The sequence below is a fragment of the Alligator sinensis genome, unplaced genomic scaffold (genome assembly GCF_000455745.1).
Source record: "Alligator sinensis unplaced genomic scaffold, ASM45574v1 scaffold330_1, whole genome shotgun sequence".
NCBI lineage: Eukaryota > Metazoa > Chordata > Crocodylia > Alligatoridae > Alligator > Alligator sinensis.
Window position 1 is genome coordinate 62692 of NW_005842178.1, and position 16523 is coordinate 79214.

The following is a 16523-nucleotide window of genomic DNA, read 5'->3' on the forward strand; positions in this document are numbered from 1 at the left end:
AGCAGGAAGGGCTTCAATTGCTACCATGAGTCCAGGGAAGCTATTTTAGTTTACATCAGCTGAGGAGGTGTTTCTATATCTACAACCCTCCTTTTAGCCAGTTCTGCGATGAGGCCACTCTTAGCCTACAGAATTCCAGAGACCAGCAAAGGGAGAGGAGATGGTTTCCTTTCCTCCAGGAAAATCTCAGGTCCCTTGAAAATAATTTGTAAAGGTTTCCTTTGGAGACATGCATGCTCTGCTTATTAACCACTATGCCTTCAACAAATATGCAAAGCATTAATTCATCATGCCTCACAAACTAGCAAAAAGTGCCCTGCAGCAACTTAATGTATTTTGAGAGAATAAGAAAGTTGTTGATGGGTGTATTTATGCAGACTGCCTACATGGCAAATGTCTCCCTGGGTCTATGACATTCTGCTGATGGCTCCTCTATAGCTGACATTTAGCATGGCTGGGGGGTTACAGTGATATCTCACTGGGATGAACTTAAACTCCGGTAACCTGTGTAAATCTATCCTGAGTCTACTGCAATTATTGAGCCAAATCTACAGTTCACAAAAGGAATTTCAATACTGATTTCAATGTGGAGAGAATTTAGCTTTTTAACCCTTGGGGGTACTCCAAGGAATTAACAGCAGTGTCTCAGATCAAACCCTGTGCCAGAGGCATAACAAGCAGTTGCTGTACCCAGGGTAGCAGCAGCAGCCAGTCCTGATTCTAGTTACTCTGCTGCCCTGTCTCCATCCATTTGGGTCTAGAATGGGCTAGAGAAAGTCATAACATGTATGTGGGGATGTGCATTTTAATATCAGACTCTTTCTTCATGTTTATTTGCTCATATCCTAAAGCAGTGAGCAATAATAAATATAAATAAGTAACAGGAGCCTTCACTGCTGCAATTGATTTTACTTAATGCAAGGAATATTTAAAAAAAAAAAAAAGATGAACATGAGCCTGCAGTGCAATGCTGCAGCTAGTAAAGCAACCAAAACACTGGCTTGCATCTATAGATGCTTCACAAGCAAATCCCAGGACATCATTCTCCCCTTGTACTCGGCCTTGGTGAGGCCACAGCTGGAGTACTGTGTCCAGTTTTGGACTCCACAATTCAAAAAGGATGTGGAGAAGCTTGAGAGAGTGCAGAGGAGAGCCTCGTGCATGATCAGAGATCAGGAAAACAGACCTTACATTGACAGGCTGAGAGCCCTGGGGCTCTTTAGCCTGAAAAAGCGCAGGCTAAGGGATGATCTGATGGCCACCTATAAGTTTATCAGGGGTGACCACCAGTATCTGGGGGGACATTTGTTCACCAGAGCTACCTAAGGAATGACAAGGTCGAACGGTCATATACTACTGCAAGACTGTTTCAGGCTGGACGTAAGGAAGAATTTCTTTACTGTCCGAGCCCCCAAGGTCTGGAACAGCCTGCCACCGGAGGTGGTTCAAGCGCCTTCATTGAACACCTTCAAGAGAAAATTGGATGCTTATCTTCCTGGGATCCTATGACCCCAGCTGACTTCCTGCCCTTTGGGCAGGGGGCTGGACTCAATGATCTTCCGAGGTCCCTTCCAGCCCTGATGTCTATGAAATCTATGAAATCTATGAAAAAAAGCTCAATTTCAAAAGAAAAATAAATTCCCAATAAAATTATTTTTGTAACCCTGGGCCAGAACTAATCATGCTTCTTTGCAATGAAACCATCAGTACGATCTGCTCTGTGCACCTCTTGTCTTGGTCATTCTGCCATGTGACAAATTCATTCTATTTTATGAGGAAAAAGAAAACACTACCATGATCATCTAATGTTAAAGTTGATGTTCTGTAATCTGTTGTTAATGGGCCTCATTGTGCCAGCATAAAAAGTGAGTGTAAAATGGCAGGCTCCCTCACCAGCCCAGGAAGAATTCGCTGCCTCTCTCAGGACCCAACAGTAGCTCCTCCCATACTTCTTCCTTTCCATGCCTTTGTTGTCCCTTGTCTACCTGCCTATCCAATTTATTCTCTCAGCCCTTCGTAGGAAAAACCTGACCACTTTCCAGCTGGGTGTCATAATTGCACGGGTCTGGTTCGCCTTAGGTCCTCTGGCTGCTAAGGGGCAGGCCACACTGTTACAATCACTGTTTTGAATGCCCCCTTTGATATGAGATACAACAGTAATCTGCAGTCCAAAGCAATGAGAGTAATAAAGCTACCATCCTTGTACCAGAATAGAGGTATGTATAAAGTAAGAAAGTATATGTATTCCAGCAAGGCTGCAGAGAAGGAACTACAAAATATTGTTTACAATGTATTTTAGCTTTGGGGGGCGGACTTAAGAAAAATGCCACATTTTCTGCCAAACTTACCAGAAAATGCTCCACGCTGCAATTCCCTCAGGCAAAATCATCTCAGTCAGCTATTACTTTATGATTAAGGCTTTTAGTGTTTGTAATAACATAATGGATCTCTCATAAAATAGGTTGATATGCTTAAATCCAAATAGAAGTTCAAATATGAAATTCCTAACTCAGCTTTTACATGGTGTCCCTTCAAGCATAACTCCCATCTCCTTTCAACTAAGTAAAAAGTAAGTATGATCTAATTATGGACTTCAATATCTGCCCTGTGCTACTTCATTTGTATGGCATTGGTACAGATTTTCAAGCTTGATTCTGAGCTCAGGTGACAGTTATGAAGAGTAACTCCATTGAAATCATCTAGTATGAATGAGATCTAAATCAGGCCCTTAGTGTGACTGCATAGCCCTTCTTTCAACAGAGTTGAGGAGTGAGACAGAATATGTATTCTGCATTAAAACCTGCTCATCATAACATGAGAGAGGTTTATAGATTTTGAACCCAGTTTGACAGGCAAAGATCAGTGGGATCCACTTATGTGAATGGGGACCAGACAGTCAGACTTTTGCCACCTTCTTGCACCTTTTCATCCATTGCTTAATGACGTGTATAAGTTTTGAAATTCTTTGTTGGGTCACACAATAGCCCTGGCAAAGGAAGCCATATTGAAATTGCTTCCAGACCATAAAAAATATACTGTAAAAGTCCTACTTGCTTTACTATTCACCAGTGCTCTTTGGTCAGCCACTGCTTGGGCACAAAAGCAAAAGTTAAGTAAGGTTTTGTCTAGGTAGAGCAGCTGGCCTCAGACATATACCTGCTTATATGAACCATTAAAAATGTCTCTCTGGCATCACGAAGGTCCTCAGTCAGATAGACGCTGTTCCAGTATTTTAAAGTGTGGCCTGTGGTTGTTCTGTTATCCTGGGAGTGAGCTAATCAACCGCCAGTGATGGAATCTTGCAGACAAATGGGAATTCTTTACCGCAGCTGTTGTCATTCCATGACCGTAAAGCTGTATAGGAGCAAACACAAGGAGTCTCTTTCAGTGTTAACTGGAAGTGTGTCCACATGATGGAAGACAAAAGTCAAGTCTGCTTCGTCCAGCACTGAAGAAGACGTGACACATAGCATAGATAGAAAACAGTGAATTTCTTACCCAAAGAAATGAATTTCACCCCTGAATCATTAGTCCCAAAGGAAAGTCGTGTTAAAAGACTTCTTTGATACAGGTTTACAACTTTGACAATCTTGCAAGTTGCATGGATTTTCTGTGTATACAAAGGATCATGAGGGCAGGGTAGATAGCCATTACAGACAACCAGTAGTGCTCTAATGGCAGCTGTCTTACACTATTTCATGTATATCTGATACATGCAGAACAGGGTCAAGAGGGTGGGGTATGTTTTCACAGTAAAGCTCCTTGGTACCATCAAAAGCGGTATAGACATGCCCCCAGCATGCAGCATATTTACTTTATTGTTCCAAATATAAGTTGACCCCATATTTTCAGGGCCAATTTTAGAAAAACAGCTTTTCACTGAATATACATCAATAACTGTACATTACAACCTTGAACCTCTGCTGCCCTAACAACATCCCACAAGAGAATCAACAACCAAGGGAAGGTTAAATGCACAAAAAGACTAAAATAAGAACTGAACTGAAAGAAATTCTAAGTTGTTTTTATTATTGCATGAACAAAAATACTGCAAGGCTAGGGGCAGAAATTACACATAAACCGGTATAAGTGATTGGGAACCGGTTCAAATCAGTAACAGAACAGAAGTTCAGTGCACATAAGCCACTTTCAAAATGGCAGAAACTGGTTTAAGATAAACCTGGATGAATGTAGTATCAGACTTGACTGATTTAGGTTAAATTGGTTTATTTAACTTCTGTCCCAGATCGCCTCCAGATTCAAGTTAACTCGCAATCCCCCAGCATCCCAGAATGTTTTGTACCTCCCCCACAAACCTCCTCTTGCAGGTTACTCTTGGCCCAAGCTGTCTGCTCCAGTTGACCAGAAAGGCTTCTGGCCTGGTCCACAAGGCATGTGGCTGCATTTTCAGAATCAAAAGTGAATATCTGTTCACTTGCTTATTGGTTCAATCTACACAGCTCAGACCAACCTGCAAAGATTGAATCAATTCAGCCTTGGGCTTGTCAACTGTCTGTACTTAGCTCAAAAGTCAAAACCCAATTACAGGTTGATGCCACATATAAGTCAAGTGTGATTTTTTTTGGTTCTATCGGTGGGGGAGGGGGGGAGGTAGACATAATCAAAACAACACAGTATCAATTTTACTGTATTCGTTTGGAAGAAATATTTTAGCATTTCCTCATCTCGTGCTAACAAATGTTCAATGATAATACGGACTAACTGTTATAAGAGTGCAAAGTACTATTTTTCACTAATAAAATCCAGACCCTCTCCAGCAAAATATGGTCAAATATCACTGCAGACTAAATGACATTTGGAGGGAATCTGTGAGAATTCACAAACTATTCCAGAATCTGTATTTAAGTGGTGAAAACTGGAAAATTTGACCACTGAGCAAATTCAATCATTCCTAAGAAGTAAATAATGTCCCTCAAGCCCCATCCATCAGCGTATGGTGTTATAATAGAGTAGACAGAGAGAGAGAGAGAGAGGATTATAGAGCAGAGGGAGGGGGTGTTTGGTAGGGGAAGGTACTCCACTGAGCTCATTTGAGTAGACAGGAAGCCACAACAACAGAAAATATACAACCTCATCGGGCATAAATAAGATCAAATGGAATGATTCCCCCCTGCCAGCATCTTTTTTATGTATGGAAAAGGGTGAGCTGCATCTCACTAAATTTATTTTCATGCAAATAGAACCTAATATGTCCTTGCTGTGAGTAGTGAGCTACAACCTGCAAAGGGAACACACAGAACCTACCACTGTTATATCGGTACCAGATCTGCACACAATCTTCCTCTTCTGGAATAGAGTGGATCCCATCATCTGGCTGGTTGCCATCCCAGTAGTTATAATCATACAATGTGCCATCTGTCCATTCAAAATGCCCTTCCTATCAAAACAGCATGAAAAAGTTAGGATGAAAATGACTGCAATGATTGCAATGGTGTTTTTGTCTGATCATAGACTCCTGGATTTGAATTGTTCAATACTACTGTCTCCCTAGTAAAGCCTGGCATCAATTGAACCTCATCCTTCTGTCTCAGTGATAAACAACTCTTAGGCTCAGAGTGATAAAATAGTTTTTCACTTAGGCATGTTGCTTGAGATCCTAGAATCACTGCAAGTTAGAAAATGTAACTGGTAATGAAGGGGACACCATGTATTAATTCTGTCCCTAAAACAATAGCGCTCAGGAGGACAAAGAAAGGAAGTGGAGTATTTATACACTGCAGAGAGACAAGTTAGATTACAGCAAATATATTTAGGACACAGCATTGAAAATATATTCCCTTACTAAAGAGCATTAACATATCAAGTAGGGCTGTGCGAAATGGCACCCTTCCATTTCAAATTTGATTTCGACTTGAAACTGCCGTTATGTTTCGTTTCGTTGAAATAGTTTCACTGTTTTGACACTGTTTCAATGTTTCGCCCATAGGCTATAATGGGGAAGCTCGAAAAAGCCTATAACTTTGTCATTTCTGGCCTGATTTGGATGAAACTTGCAGGACTGGTAGCCCCTTGTAACAGGGAACCCTAGCCCTGTTACTAGAAAGCAGGCCTGCCCCTTTAAGGCCCAAACCCTCTGGGCCCAGAGTACTGGTGCAGAAGGGGTTAATAGCTGGGCCAGGCCAGGACTATAAGAACCCGAGACAGAACAGCAGTAGGGGGGTCAGCAGCTGAAGGGGAAGGAGTGCATCCCAGAGCTCCATGGAGCAGGCCTGGTGAGTGGTCAAGAAGGGACTATGGAAGCCCTGAGAGACAGCAGCTGCCCCAGAAGCCAATGGAGGGGAGCCAAAGCACAAACCCAGCGTAAATGTAAGATGATGGCATGATTACATGTTTGTTTTTATTGAGGGCAGTTATTGTACATGGATGGGACTGTCCATATTTCTTTTGGTTATTGAGGACTGGTGGTTTGGGCGAGGCTATTAGGGGATAGAGGAGGCCTCATTTTGGGGACCCACTACAGAGTGGGAACCCCAGCACCAGTGAGAGCGCAGTTTTGGGGGCACAGACCCCAGCACCAGTAAGGGCGCAGCTGTTGGGGGGGCATAGACCCCAGCGCCAGTGAGGGCACAACTTTGGGGGGACGCAAACCCCAATACAATCTTGAAAAGTCCAGGGAGGCCTAGTGCAACAGAGCACAGTTCTATTTTGTTTTTGTTTTTTTTGTTTGGACTGACAGGGGTGGGTTTGGGGTTGCACTCTGGTTGTGAACCTGTAATCCTCTGGTTGTGGGTCTGGCTCCCGTGCCTCTGGGCCACAAGCCTCCAGGCACTTGAAAGGAAAAAAAAAAGCTAGGGCCTCGGAGTCAATCCCTGTTTAGTGGGTTTGGATGGGGAGGCCTAGACAGAGAAAATGGGGGTCTTGCCATAACAGGAGAGACCCCAACACACCCAAAATAATAGGCAGTCTCCTGCTCTCATAAACAAAATTTTCCATCAAGACGTGGCAGGTGAGATTAGCGTGGGACCGATGAATTCCAAAGCAGGCTCCAAGGGTGCCCCATGTAAGACGCGGATACCCAGAAAGATGGCGCCGGGGAGGGTGACCTGTTACACCTCTCCTGAGGGTATGAAACCTACCATGTTTCAAGCAGATCAGTTCAGGGGGGTTGGGGAAACTGCACCTCAAAGTCTTGAAAGCAAAACTCATGTCACGTGTATGTGTTAAGCCACAGCGGGGTCAAAACTGCAAGCATGCTAGCAATGAAGCCTGCCAAGTTTCAAGGAGATAAGTGCAGAGGTTTGGGGGAAACTGCACCTCAAGCTGCGGAGAAGCAAAACTTGTGACATGGGTGACAGTGTGTGTGTTAAGGCGCAGCAGGGTGAAAGCTGCAGGGATGGTAGCCCCTGCTGAGGCCACGAAGCCTGCCAGCTGTCAAGAACAGAGGTGCAGGGGGAGTCTGCGTTCTGGGGCCCTACACCTGTAGCTGCTGACAGGCAAAACACGTGACATGGGTGTGTGATACTGTGTGTGTGTTAAGGTGCATCCTCACTCAACTGACACCAAGGCAGAAAGCAGGGAAGTTCAAACAATACTGCCTTTTATGCTGCTTTTCCATCCCACCCCCAGAGCACTGGGATTGGAAGAGACCTCAGGAAAGGATGACAGTCACTGGCCAGCTACACAGTCAATAATGAGAGCAGTCTTTCCCCTGCTTCCTACCCCTCTCCTTACTACAGTTTCTGTTTCCCTGCAAGCAAGCCCAGTTGAGCTTCAAAACTTGAAACATTTTGAAAATTTTGAAATGTTTCGACTTGCCTCATTTCATTTTGAGGCTGTTTCAAAGCTCTCTTTCATTTCAATTTCACTGTTTTGAGCTCGAAACAAGTCAAAACAGCATTGAAACGAAATGGCCGGCGAAATTTCCCACAGCCCTCATATCAAGCAGCTGCAAAAGCAAAATCAACATTCTTCATATTATAAAAATAATGAATTAAATGGAAGGATATGTTGCAAAAGAAAAACAGCCTGCAGATATGATAACATATTTGGGTCTTAAAAAAAAATTAAAATGCGTGTTTTAATTTCTGAACTGTTGATAAAATGACTGTGAAATTTAACTTGTGGGAGGACCACATGGCTCTGTGAGCTGTAGTTGCATGAGAGCTAGCCACAAGTCCAATCCAGGTTGGTAGTGATGAATGCTTATCATGATCCTCACCCAGGGCGGCGTGGCATTCTTAAGTGTATAAGCACCTGCACATGACTCAGAAAATAAACCCAAAGGGTGTGTCCAGACAAGCACACACATGCATTGTGCCAGGGACCAATAGCAGTGGCACATAGTTGTGCTGCTGCTACTTGTCCTGGGGAACGCTTGTGCACATGCACTCTGGTGCACAGCAAGTTGCCCCAGATGGGGTGGGGGAGGCTCCAGCCAGGACCTGGGCTGGCCCCAGCAGCCTTACCGAGTGTCCTGGGGAATTCCCAGGGCTCCAGTGGTGGCAATCAAGAGCACAGGGCCTGGCCAGCAACTGGAGCATGGCTCTAGCTGGCCAGGCTACAGTTTCAAGTGGCAAATGCTGCTACCACATGCGCCACTCCGCTTTTTTCAGGTGCAGGTTTTTTTTGACACCAGGATCTCCTGGTGTTAAAAAAACCTGCTGCGCTGCACATTAGCAGCATGGTGAATGCCTGCACGTGTGACAGCATAGATGGGTCTACGGAGCTATATACCGCATGTGTACACTAGCTTGGACGCACCCAAAGATTTCAAATAAGAATCCATACTGTATATATAAAAAAAAAAAAAATAAGAACATTCTGACCTATGGGCTTTCTGAGTTCTTTGCAACAGAGGAATTGTTCTTTTACTGCTTCCAAAGTTAAGAAAAAGGAAAAAGAAAAGATCTAGTATTTTCAAAAGAGTGCCTTGAGTCTAACAAGGTGCCTTGAGTCTTAAAAGTTTGAGAACCACTGGTCTAAGCCCATCTAGTGTTTGGTAGCCTCTGTGAGATGGTGGTTTTAGGCTTACCCATCATCTAAAGCTGGTCAAATTTGTCAGCTTCCAAAGGAAATAAAGCTGTTTCTTAAAACCAAAAGTTTTGTGAAAAGCTTCCTGTTTCTCTGGAATTTGGGGATTTGCATTAAAGTACAAACTCTCAACACTTCAATATTTTTCCTCATTCCTGACCTATCTCCCTTTTTCCTTTTTTTGCTGACAGCTATAGAAGAAGAAATGATAGCTAAGGGCTTTCCCTGTGTCTTTTTCAGCCACACTCAAGCTTTCAAAATTTCAACTATGCAAAAATAATGTAGTACAACAAGGAAAACTGAAATTCTGCAACTGTGCTACTATGTGAGTCTTCTTATGCTGCAGAGAAGGGCAACAGGGATAATTAGTGGTATGGGGGGCTTCCATATAAGAAGAGGCTAAAGAGGCTAGGCTTATTCAGTTGAGAAAAAAGATGCTGGAGGGGGGTGTGATAAGGATTTACAAAATACTAAATGAAAAGAGAAAGTAAATAGAGATTTATTATTTACTCTCTCTGACAATACAAGACCTAGGGGTCACAAAATGAAACTGGTGGGTAGCCAACTTCAAACTAACAAAGAAAAGGAAGTTATTTTTCACACAGTGTACAGTCCAAGTGTGGAACTCATTGCCACCAGATGTTGTGGAAACAGACAGTTTAGCCAGATTCAAAAAGAGATTGGACAAATTCTTGGAGGAAAGGGGCAGCAGTAGTTACTGAGCCACAGGAGTTAGGGAGTCAGCTTCTGAATTAGACCATCCTAGACCTTAAATGCTGGAGGCTGCAAGTGAGAGAGGTACAGCTGTGGGGTGGGGGGTGCTGGGCATACCTAGTTCACTCTCCCTTTCAGCATCTGCTCTCTGTCTCTGTGTGACACAGGAGACTCAGCAAGATGGACCTATGGTCTGACCCAGTAAAATGGCAATTCTTTTGTTCTTAAGTCCTAGAAGTTTCAAATAGGAGTGCCAGGGTTACAGAATTCCAGTTTTATTTTTGTTACTCTTCAACTTTAAAAAAAAAAATCTTCAAAATTTACAAGACGAGCATTTTAAAAACCAAGTAGGAAAAGAATAACTCTAGATAACATCTATTTTACTAAACTTGTGGGTAACCGTAAAAACAAAGGACATAAATGGGGAAAAAGGAGAAAAATAAATATTTGGAAAAAAATAAAAACAAAAAAAAAGTTCTGTTTCAAACTGTGGAAAATGGAAACAACATGGGAATTTCAAAATTTAGCATGACATTTGTCCTTCTGTGTTCCTTCTACTTTTACTGAGAGCAAACACTAACTGATTGTGGATACTGAGGAAGCCTTTAATCTTACCAAGTGTGAGCTGAAGCCCTGAGCAGTGGATAAGTTTGCTTTGCTCTGTCGTATACATATATAGAAAACTTTGCTTCCCCAGAACTGCTGGTTTTCAAAGTGTTACTGAACTCAGAGGAAGAAAAGATTTCAATATTTGGTAAGTGGGATTTGAGGAAAAAAGAAATATTACTTTGTCTTGGGTGCATTGCCTCAACTCCAGGAAGAACAGTTCTTTTATAGGGAAACCAGCATAGGAACAACTAGATAATATTTAATACTGTAGTAATTTCTCACCTGTCTTAGATCATTGAGTCCCATCCAGATATCAGTTGGTATCCCAGGCACACGGCTGTTTACCAGGTCATACACAAAGACATTCTCTTCCCAGCTGGTAAAGTAACATATTTAAAAGTGAGGAAGTTTGTATTAGTGAAATGAAGCAAAGACAATCCTAAATCATTTAATTTGGACCAAGACAGCTTGTCTTTCAACGACCCTTTGAAAGTATCCATGATCACGGTTGTCCTTCAGCTGTGTAAAAAGATGACTTATAATGGTGAAAATCAGAAAAATCCAAGGAAATGTGCCATGAAAATTAATTCAATTTTTGTCCTTCCTTAGAATCAAAAGAAAAAAAATTAAACTTTGAAAAGTTCAAAATTGTTTGGGCACAAATGACACAGCTCAGAGCAATCCTGGCCGGGTCACAAGTGGCTACAGGGCTCTGGGAGCAGGGCTCAGGGGATTGGGAGTGCAAGTGGTTTTCTCCTCAATCCTTCCAGTTATGGGTCATGGGCAGAAGAGGAAGAGATGAATCGAGGCAGTAAGCAGAAGACTGCAGCGCTAGTGCCACTGTGAAGGCTTCAGCTTCTAAGACCACAGTCTGCTCTTTGGCAAGAGAGGCAGTGGTCTGTTGGGAAGAGATGGCCTCTACCTCACTTCACTGGGAAAGAAGCTCTTCTCAGCCAGAATGATTGACTTGCTCGACTGGGCTTTAAACTAAGCTCACTGGGGGATTGGCGGACAACCACCAAAGCAAACTCACCAAGCATCAACCGCAAAACCAGCAGGTTAGGATGCTCAAGGGAACCCACTTCTACCCCAGCCCTGGAACAGAGATTCTCCATGAGTACAAGAAAGCCTAGGGTCTCCAATGGCACACTTAAGTGCCTGTACACTAATGCTAGGAGTTTGGGGAATAAACAGGAGGAATTGGTCCTTCTGCTAAACAGAAGCAACTATGATCTCATAGGGATCACAGAGACCTGGTGGGACTCCTCCTATGACTGGACTGCTGGTATAAATGTTTATACCCTGTACAGGAGAAATTGTTCTGAAAAAAGGGGTGGGGTGTAGCTCTCTATGTGAAGGAGAGCTATACCTCCCTACAAGCTGAGATTGGCACCCAAGGAGAATGACTGGAGACCCTTTGGGTTAGAATATGAGGGGAACGTAGTGAAGAGATACAATGGTAGGAGTCTACTACAGACCTCCAAACCAGGAACAAGAGCTTGACCGAGAATTCACCAGAGAACTGGCCGAGGCTACATGCTCTTGGTGCATGGTCATCATGGGAGACTTCAACTACCTGGACATCTCATGGGATGAGTACTTGGCCAGATCCAATCGGTCACAAAGCTTCCTTACATGCATGGATGAGCTCTACTTGTCCCAAGAAGTTTATGGGCCAACAAGAGGCAAGGCACTGCTGGACCTGGTACTGGCCAAAGGGAATGATCTAATCAGTGACCTAAGAATCAAAGGGAAGTTGGGTGACAGTGACCATAAGTTGACCACTTTCACTATCCATCACAAAGCTAGTAAGTCAGCCAGCAATGCAGTAGTCCTTGACTTTAGGAAAGCTGAATTTCTTAAGCTCAGGAGGATTGTTCTTGAGGCCCTGAGAAGCCATGATTTCACAGGGAGGGGAGTTCATGATAAGCGACTGCTCCTTAAGGAAGTGATCCTAGAAGCACAAGGGGAGTCGATCCCTACCTGTAGAAAAGGTGATAAAAGAGCTCAACAACCCCCTTGGCTCAACAGGGAACTCATGGACCTCCTATGTCTAACAAGAGAGACCTATAATGGATGGAGGACAGGAAATGCCACTAAGGAGGAGTATACTGCACTGGTCCGCATCTGCAGGGAGTGAGCTAGAAAAGCCAAGGCTGCAACTGAACTCCAATCTGGCTACACAAATCAAGGACAATAAAAGGTCCTTCTTCAGATATGTACAGAGTCGAAAGAAAAACAAGGGCAACATTGAAGCCCTGCTAAACCAGCTGAGGCAGTTGACTACCAACACCCAGGAAAAAGCCAATCTGCTTAATGATTACTTTCCATAGGTTTTTCACCAGCCCAAAGGGACCACCCTGCCTACCAGGATGCGGCGTGACTAGGTTGAAGACAAATATATGCCTACCATTGGTGTAGATCTTGTGAGGGAGCATCTTGAGAGGCTGGAACCCCCATAAATCAGCTGGTCCAGATAGGCTGCACCAAAGAGTGCTAAAGGAACTAGAAGACATTATAGCACAGGCACTGGCAAGGATATTTGAGAATGCATAGCACTCAGGCGAAGTACCTGAAGATTGGAAGAGGGCCAATGTGGTGCCCATCTTCAAAAAAGGGAGGAAAGAAGATCCGGGAAACTACAGGCCCATCAGCCTGACCTCGATCCCTGGGAAGATTTTGGAAAAAATTATCAAAGAAACCTTTCTTGACAGGCTAACAGAAGGCAGCATTCTAAGGGATAGCCAGCACGGGTTTGTTGCGGGTAGGTCTTACTTGACCAATCTCATTTCCTTCTATGACCGGGTGATGTATCACCTGGACAAGAGGGAAGAGGTTGATGTCATATATTTGGACTTTAAAGAAGTCTTTGACCTGGTGTCCCATGATGTCCTCATGGAAAAATCAGGCAATTGTGACCTCAACTACTTCACAGTCTGATGGCTGGGGAACTGGCTCCGAGGTTAGACACAGAAAGTGGTAGTTGATGAAACTGAATCAACATGGCACTCACTGACTAGTGGTGTCCCCCAAGACTCCATTCTCAGACCTGTACTCTCTAATGTCTTCATAAACGATCTTGACACTGGTGTCAAAAGCAGACTGGCCAAGTTCGCTGATGACACCAAACTTTGGGAAAGAGTCTCCACACTTGAGGATAATGACAAAAAGAGACTTGAGGGTCATGATTGACCACAAGATGAATATGAGCCACCAATGCAATATCACAGCTGGCAAAGTGAACAAATCTCTGGCTTGGATCTACTGATGCATCTTGAGCAAGACCCAGGATGTCATCCTCCATCTGTACTCGTCCTTGGTGAGGCCGCAGCTGGAATACTGCATCCAGTTTTGGGCTCTACAATTCAGGAAGGATGTAGAGAAGCTTGAGAGCGTTCAGAGGAGAGCCATGCACATGATCAGAGGGCAAGAGAATAGGCCTTATGCAGAGAGACTGAGCCATGGGACCCTTCAGCCTGGAGAAGCGCAGGCTCAGGGGTGACTTGGTGGCAGCCTGTAAGTACGCAAGGGGTGTGCATCAGGATCTGGGGGAATGTTTGTTCACCAAAGCACCCCAAGGGATGACAAGGTCCAACAGTCATAAACTCCTCCATGACTGTTTTAGGCTGAACATAAGGAAAAGCTTCTTTACTGTCTGAGCCCCCAAGGCCTGGAACAAACTCCCCCCAGAGGTGGTGCAAGCACCTACTCTGGACACTTTCAAGAAACATTTGGACGTTTACCTTGCTGGGATACTTTGACCCTAGCTGACTTCCTGCCACTTGAGCAGGAGGCTGGATCCAATGATCTTACAAGGTCCCTTCCAGCCTTAATGTCTATGAAAATCATGTGACTGGCTATGCTAACAACCACGGGCTGTGCTGCTGGAAGGCAGCTACCCCTGTGGTTTAGTCATTACTCATGAATACACTCCTTACTATGCAAGAAAAGGGCATATCATGAAATACATTTAAGCTTTTCAGTGAGCTAAACCATCCTAAAACACTTCTTAAACCATCAAGAATGGTGGAGACTTGGAAGGCAGACAAACCCTAGCAACAGAACATGGTAAGGTGAAAATCCATTCTTACAATAGGGTATTTTTTTCAAGGACTCTACACAAATATGACCACAAAATGGGTACTAGCATGCATTTGTGCACACAAAAATGTACATCTGCTTGTGAACTTCATGTAGTAGTTGTCATGTAACATATGCTCAAAAGGACAGGTTTGTATGCATATCTGTAGAGTCTGCTGGTAACTGGCTCTGTAGGTTAATATAAAACCTTAGTCAAATCCAAGGCAATAAATATTATTTCACTGTGCCCTATGGTATAGAGTATAAACTTATTTATGTTAATTTATCATGGATCATGGGCACATAAGTGCCTCTGTGCTTCATTAAGAGCAGCATGGATGAAGCAGCTTCAGATTTATCAGCTCTGCTACTCAAGATGATGGATAATCTCTGCTAGATGTCTGTGTAGTACAGCTGGGGAGTTCTGATTCTGTTCGGCAGAGAACAGAGGTACACATGCTCCCTAGCTAATTTGTTGCCACACAGATACACAGCATTTATTAAAGCAGTAAATTGAGCTTCAAGATGTCTGTTCTGTCCTATGAAGGTTAAAATCCTGCTGGGGAATTATTTTTCCTGCAGAAGACATAATTAAGTTGGACCTGGATAATGTCTTGGAAACACATTTCTATGATTCTTACCTGTGGATGGAAGCTAATTTGGCTGATTTTATACCAATGGAAAATTCAGCACAATACAGGTCAGCTTCAGCCCATGTTTTATTGATGGGAAAGTATCTGTAACAGTATCCTTCATATTCTGTCCAGAATAGTGGGCATGAATAGGACTGAATGGGCTCTGGCATAGCTGGGTAGAAAGAGAAGAGAAGTTGAAGTAAGTTTAATACATAACAGCTGCAGCAACTGTGTGAACAGGAATGGTGAGGAGCCTTCCTTTCAGGTCCTGTGTCAGTCTGTTGGTGTCACCAAAAAACCCAAAAAGTTTAAGGGCCAAGATTTTACTTGAGATTTTGGGTGCCTCCATTTTTGGTGGCACTTGTGAAAAATAGTGATTGAATTCTTATAGGGTAGAGACTAAGGATTTGCTGGAAGTCAAGCCTCTTCAGTTGTCTTGAGGTGGGCACCCAAAAAGCATTAACCACTTTCTAAAAATCTCTCCTTTCTTCTGTTGAAGACTGGCGCTCTCTTGGGCCACCAGCCAGTGAGCAGAGAGCAGGCTGGCTGAGAACATGCACCAGTAGGCCGCTATTGCTCCTCCTGCCCCTGCCTGTCGCTGGTCAACATCCTACACTGTCCACACACAAGACCTTATCTTCCCCTCTCTCCATGAGTGCTCCCTTATATGTGGCAGCTCAGCCAGCTCTTTGCATGAAGATGTAGAGTCAAGACCTCTCCTGCTGAGAGGACAGAGTCCAGGCAGGGCTGCGATCCTTCCAAGGATCAGTGCCAGGACATTCCTCCCAGTCCTACTGATGTCTCTGGGGGATGCCCCTGCTGGGAGATAATAGTTAAAGGCCTACAGAGGTGCAAACCTGGATTTCTTCCCTTTTTCTCTCTTTCCAGCAACATATCCCAGATTTTGTTTGGAGGAGGGGAGGACCTACCTAGAACTTCAGATGTTTCCAAAGTCTTTGGCGGGCATCCTACATTCAGATCCAAGCCCGGAGGCTTGGGGTTCAGATGCCTCCAAGTTTTGCTTGTCCTTGGCCATATGGCCACAGGAGCAAGCTAGGGAGGAGGCTCCCATTTCCATAAAGTGGGTTTAAAGCCCCAGAACTTCGGCAGGTACTAAACCATGTCAGAAGAGCAGTTATCCCCAGGCACACTTATGGAAAACTGCCTTCATGGACCCAGACACGCGGTGTTTCCCCTGCCAGGTAAGTATAAGGAACATGTCACACCTGCTCCTTACACACAACACCCTGACATGGACGTAATGCAGCTCCCATGGTGTGGGGCCAGGCACGTGACAAGAAGCTCCCACTCAGGAAAGATATGGCTGTTTCACTGTGGCAGTCCCTGGCATATACTTTTGAAAGTACAGACTAGCTTGGTGAAAAGAAATAACTGCCCAGCTCAGTCTATTACATTTCATTGCTTCTATAAAAGGTTGAATTAGTCGTAACACAAAGACACATTTGTTCCATCCAAATTAACCTACCAGAGCCT

The 16523-nt window shown here is 43.9% G+C and overlaps 1 protein-coding gene across 1 annotated transcript in view; it reads right to left on the reverse strand.

Moving 5' to 3' along the window:
- Nucleotides 1–1674: 1674 nt before the first annotated feature.
- Nucleotides 1675–16523, reverse strand: part of CLEC19A (C-type lectin domain containing 19A) — a 27349-nt gene continuing 12500 nt past the window's right edge. The window contains exons 2-5 of the mRNA XM_006026087.2: nt 15036–15201; nt 10597–10690; nt 5266–5398; nt 1675–3354 (exon numbers count right to left, since the gene is read on the reverse strand). Coding sequence (XP_006026149.1) covers nt 3275–3354; nt 5266–5398; nt 10597–10690; nt 15036–15201 — 473 coding nt within the window. The 3' untranslated portion in view covers nt 1675–3274. The remainder of the gene's footprint in view (nt 3355–5265; nt 5399–10596; nt 10691–15035; nt 15202–16523) is intronic.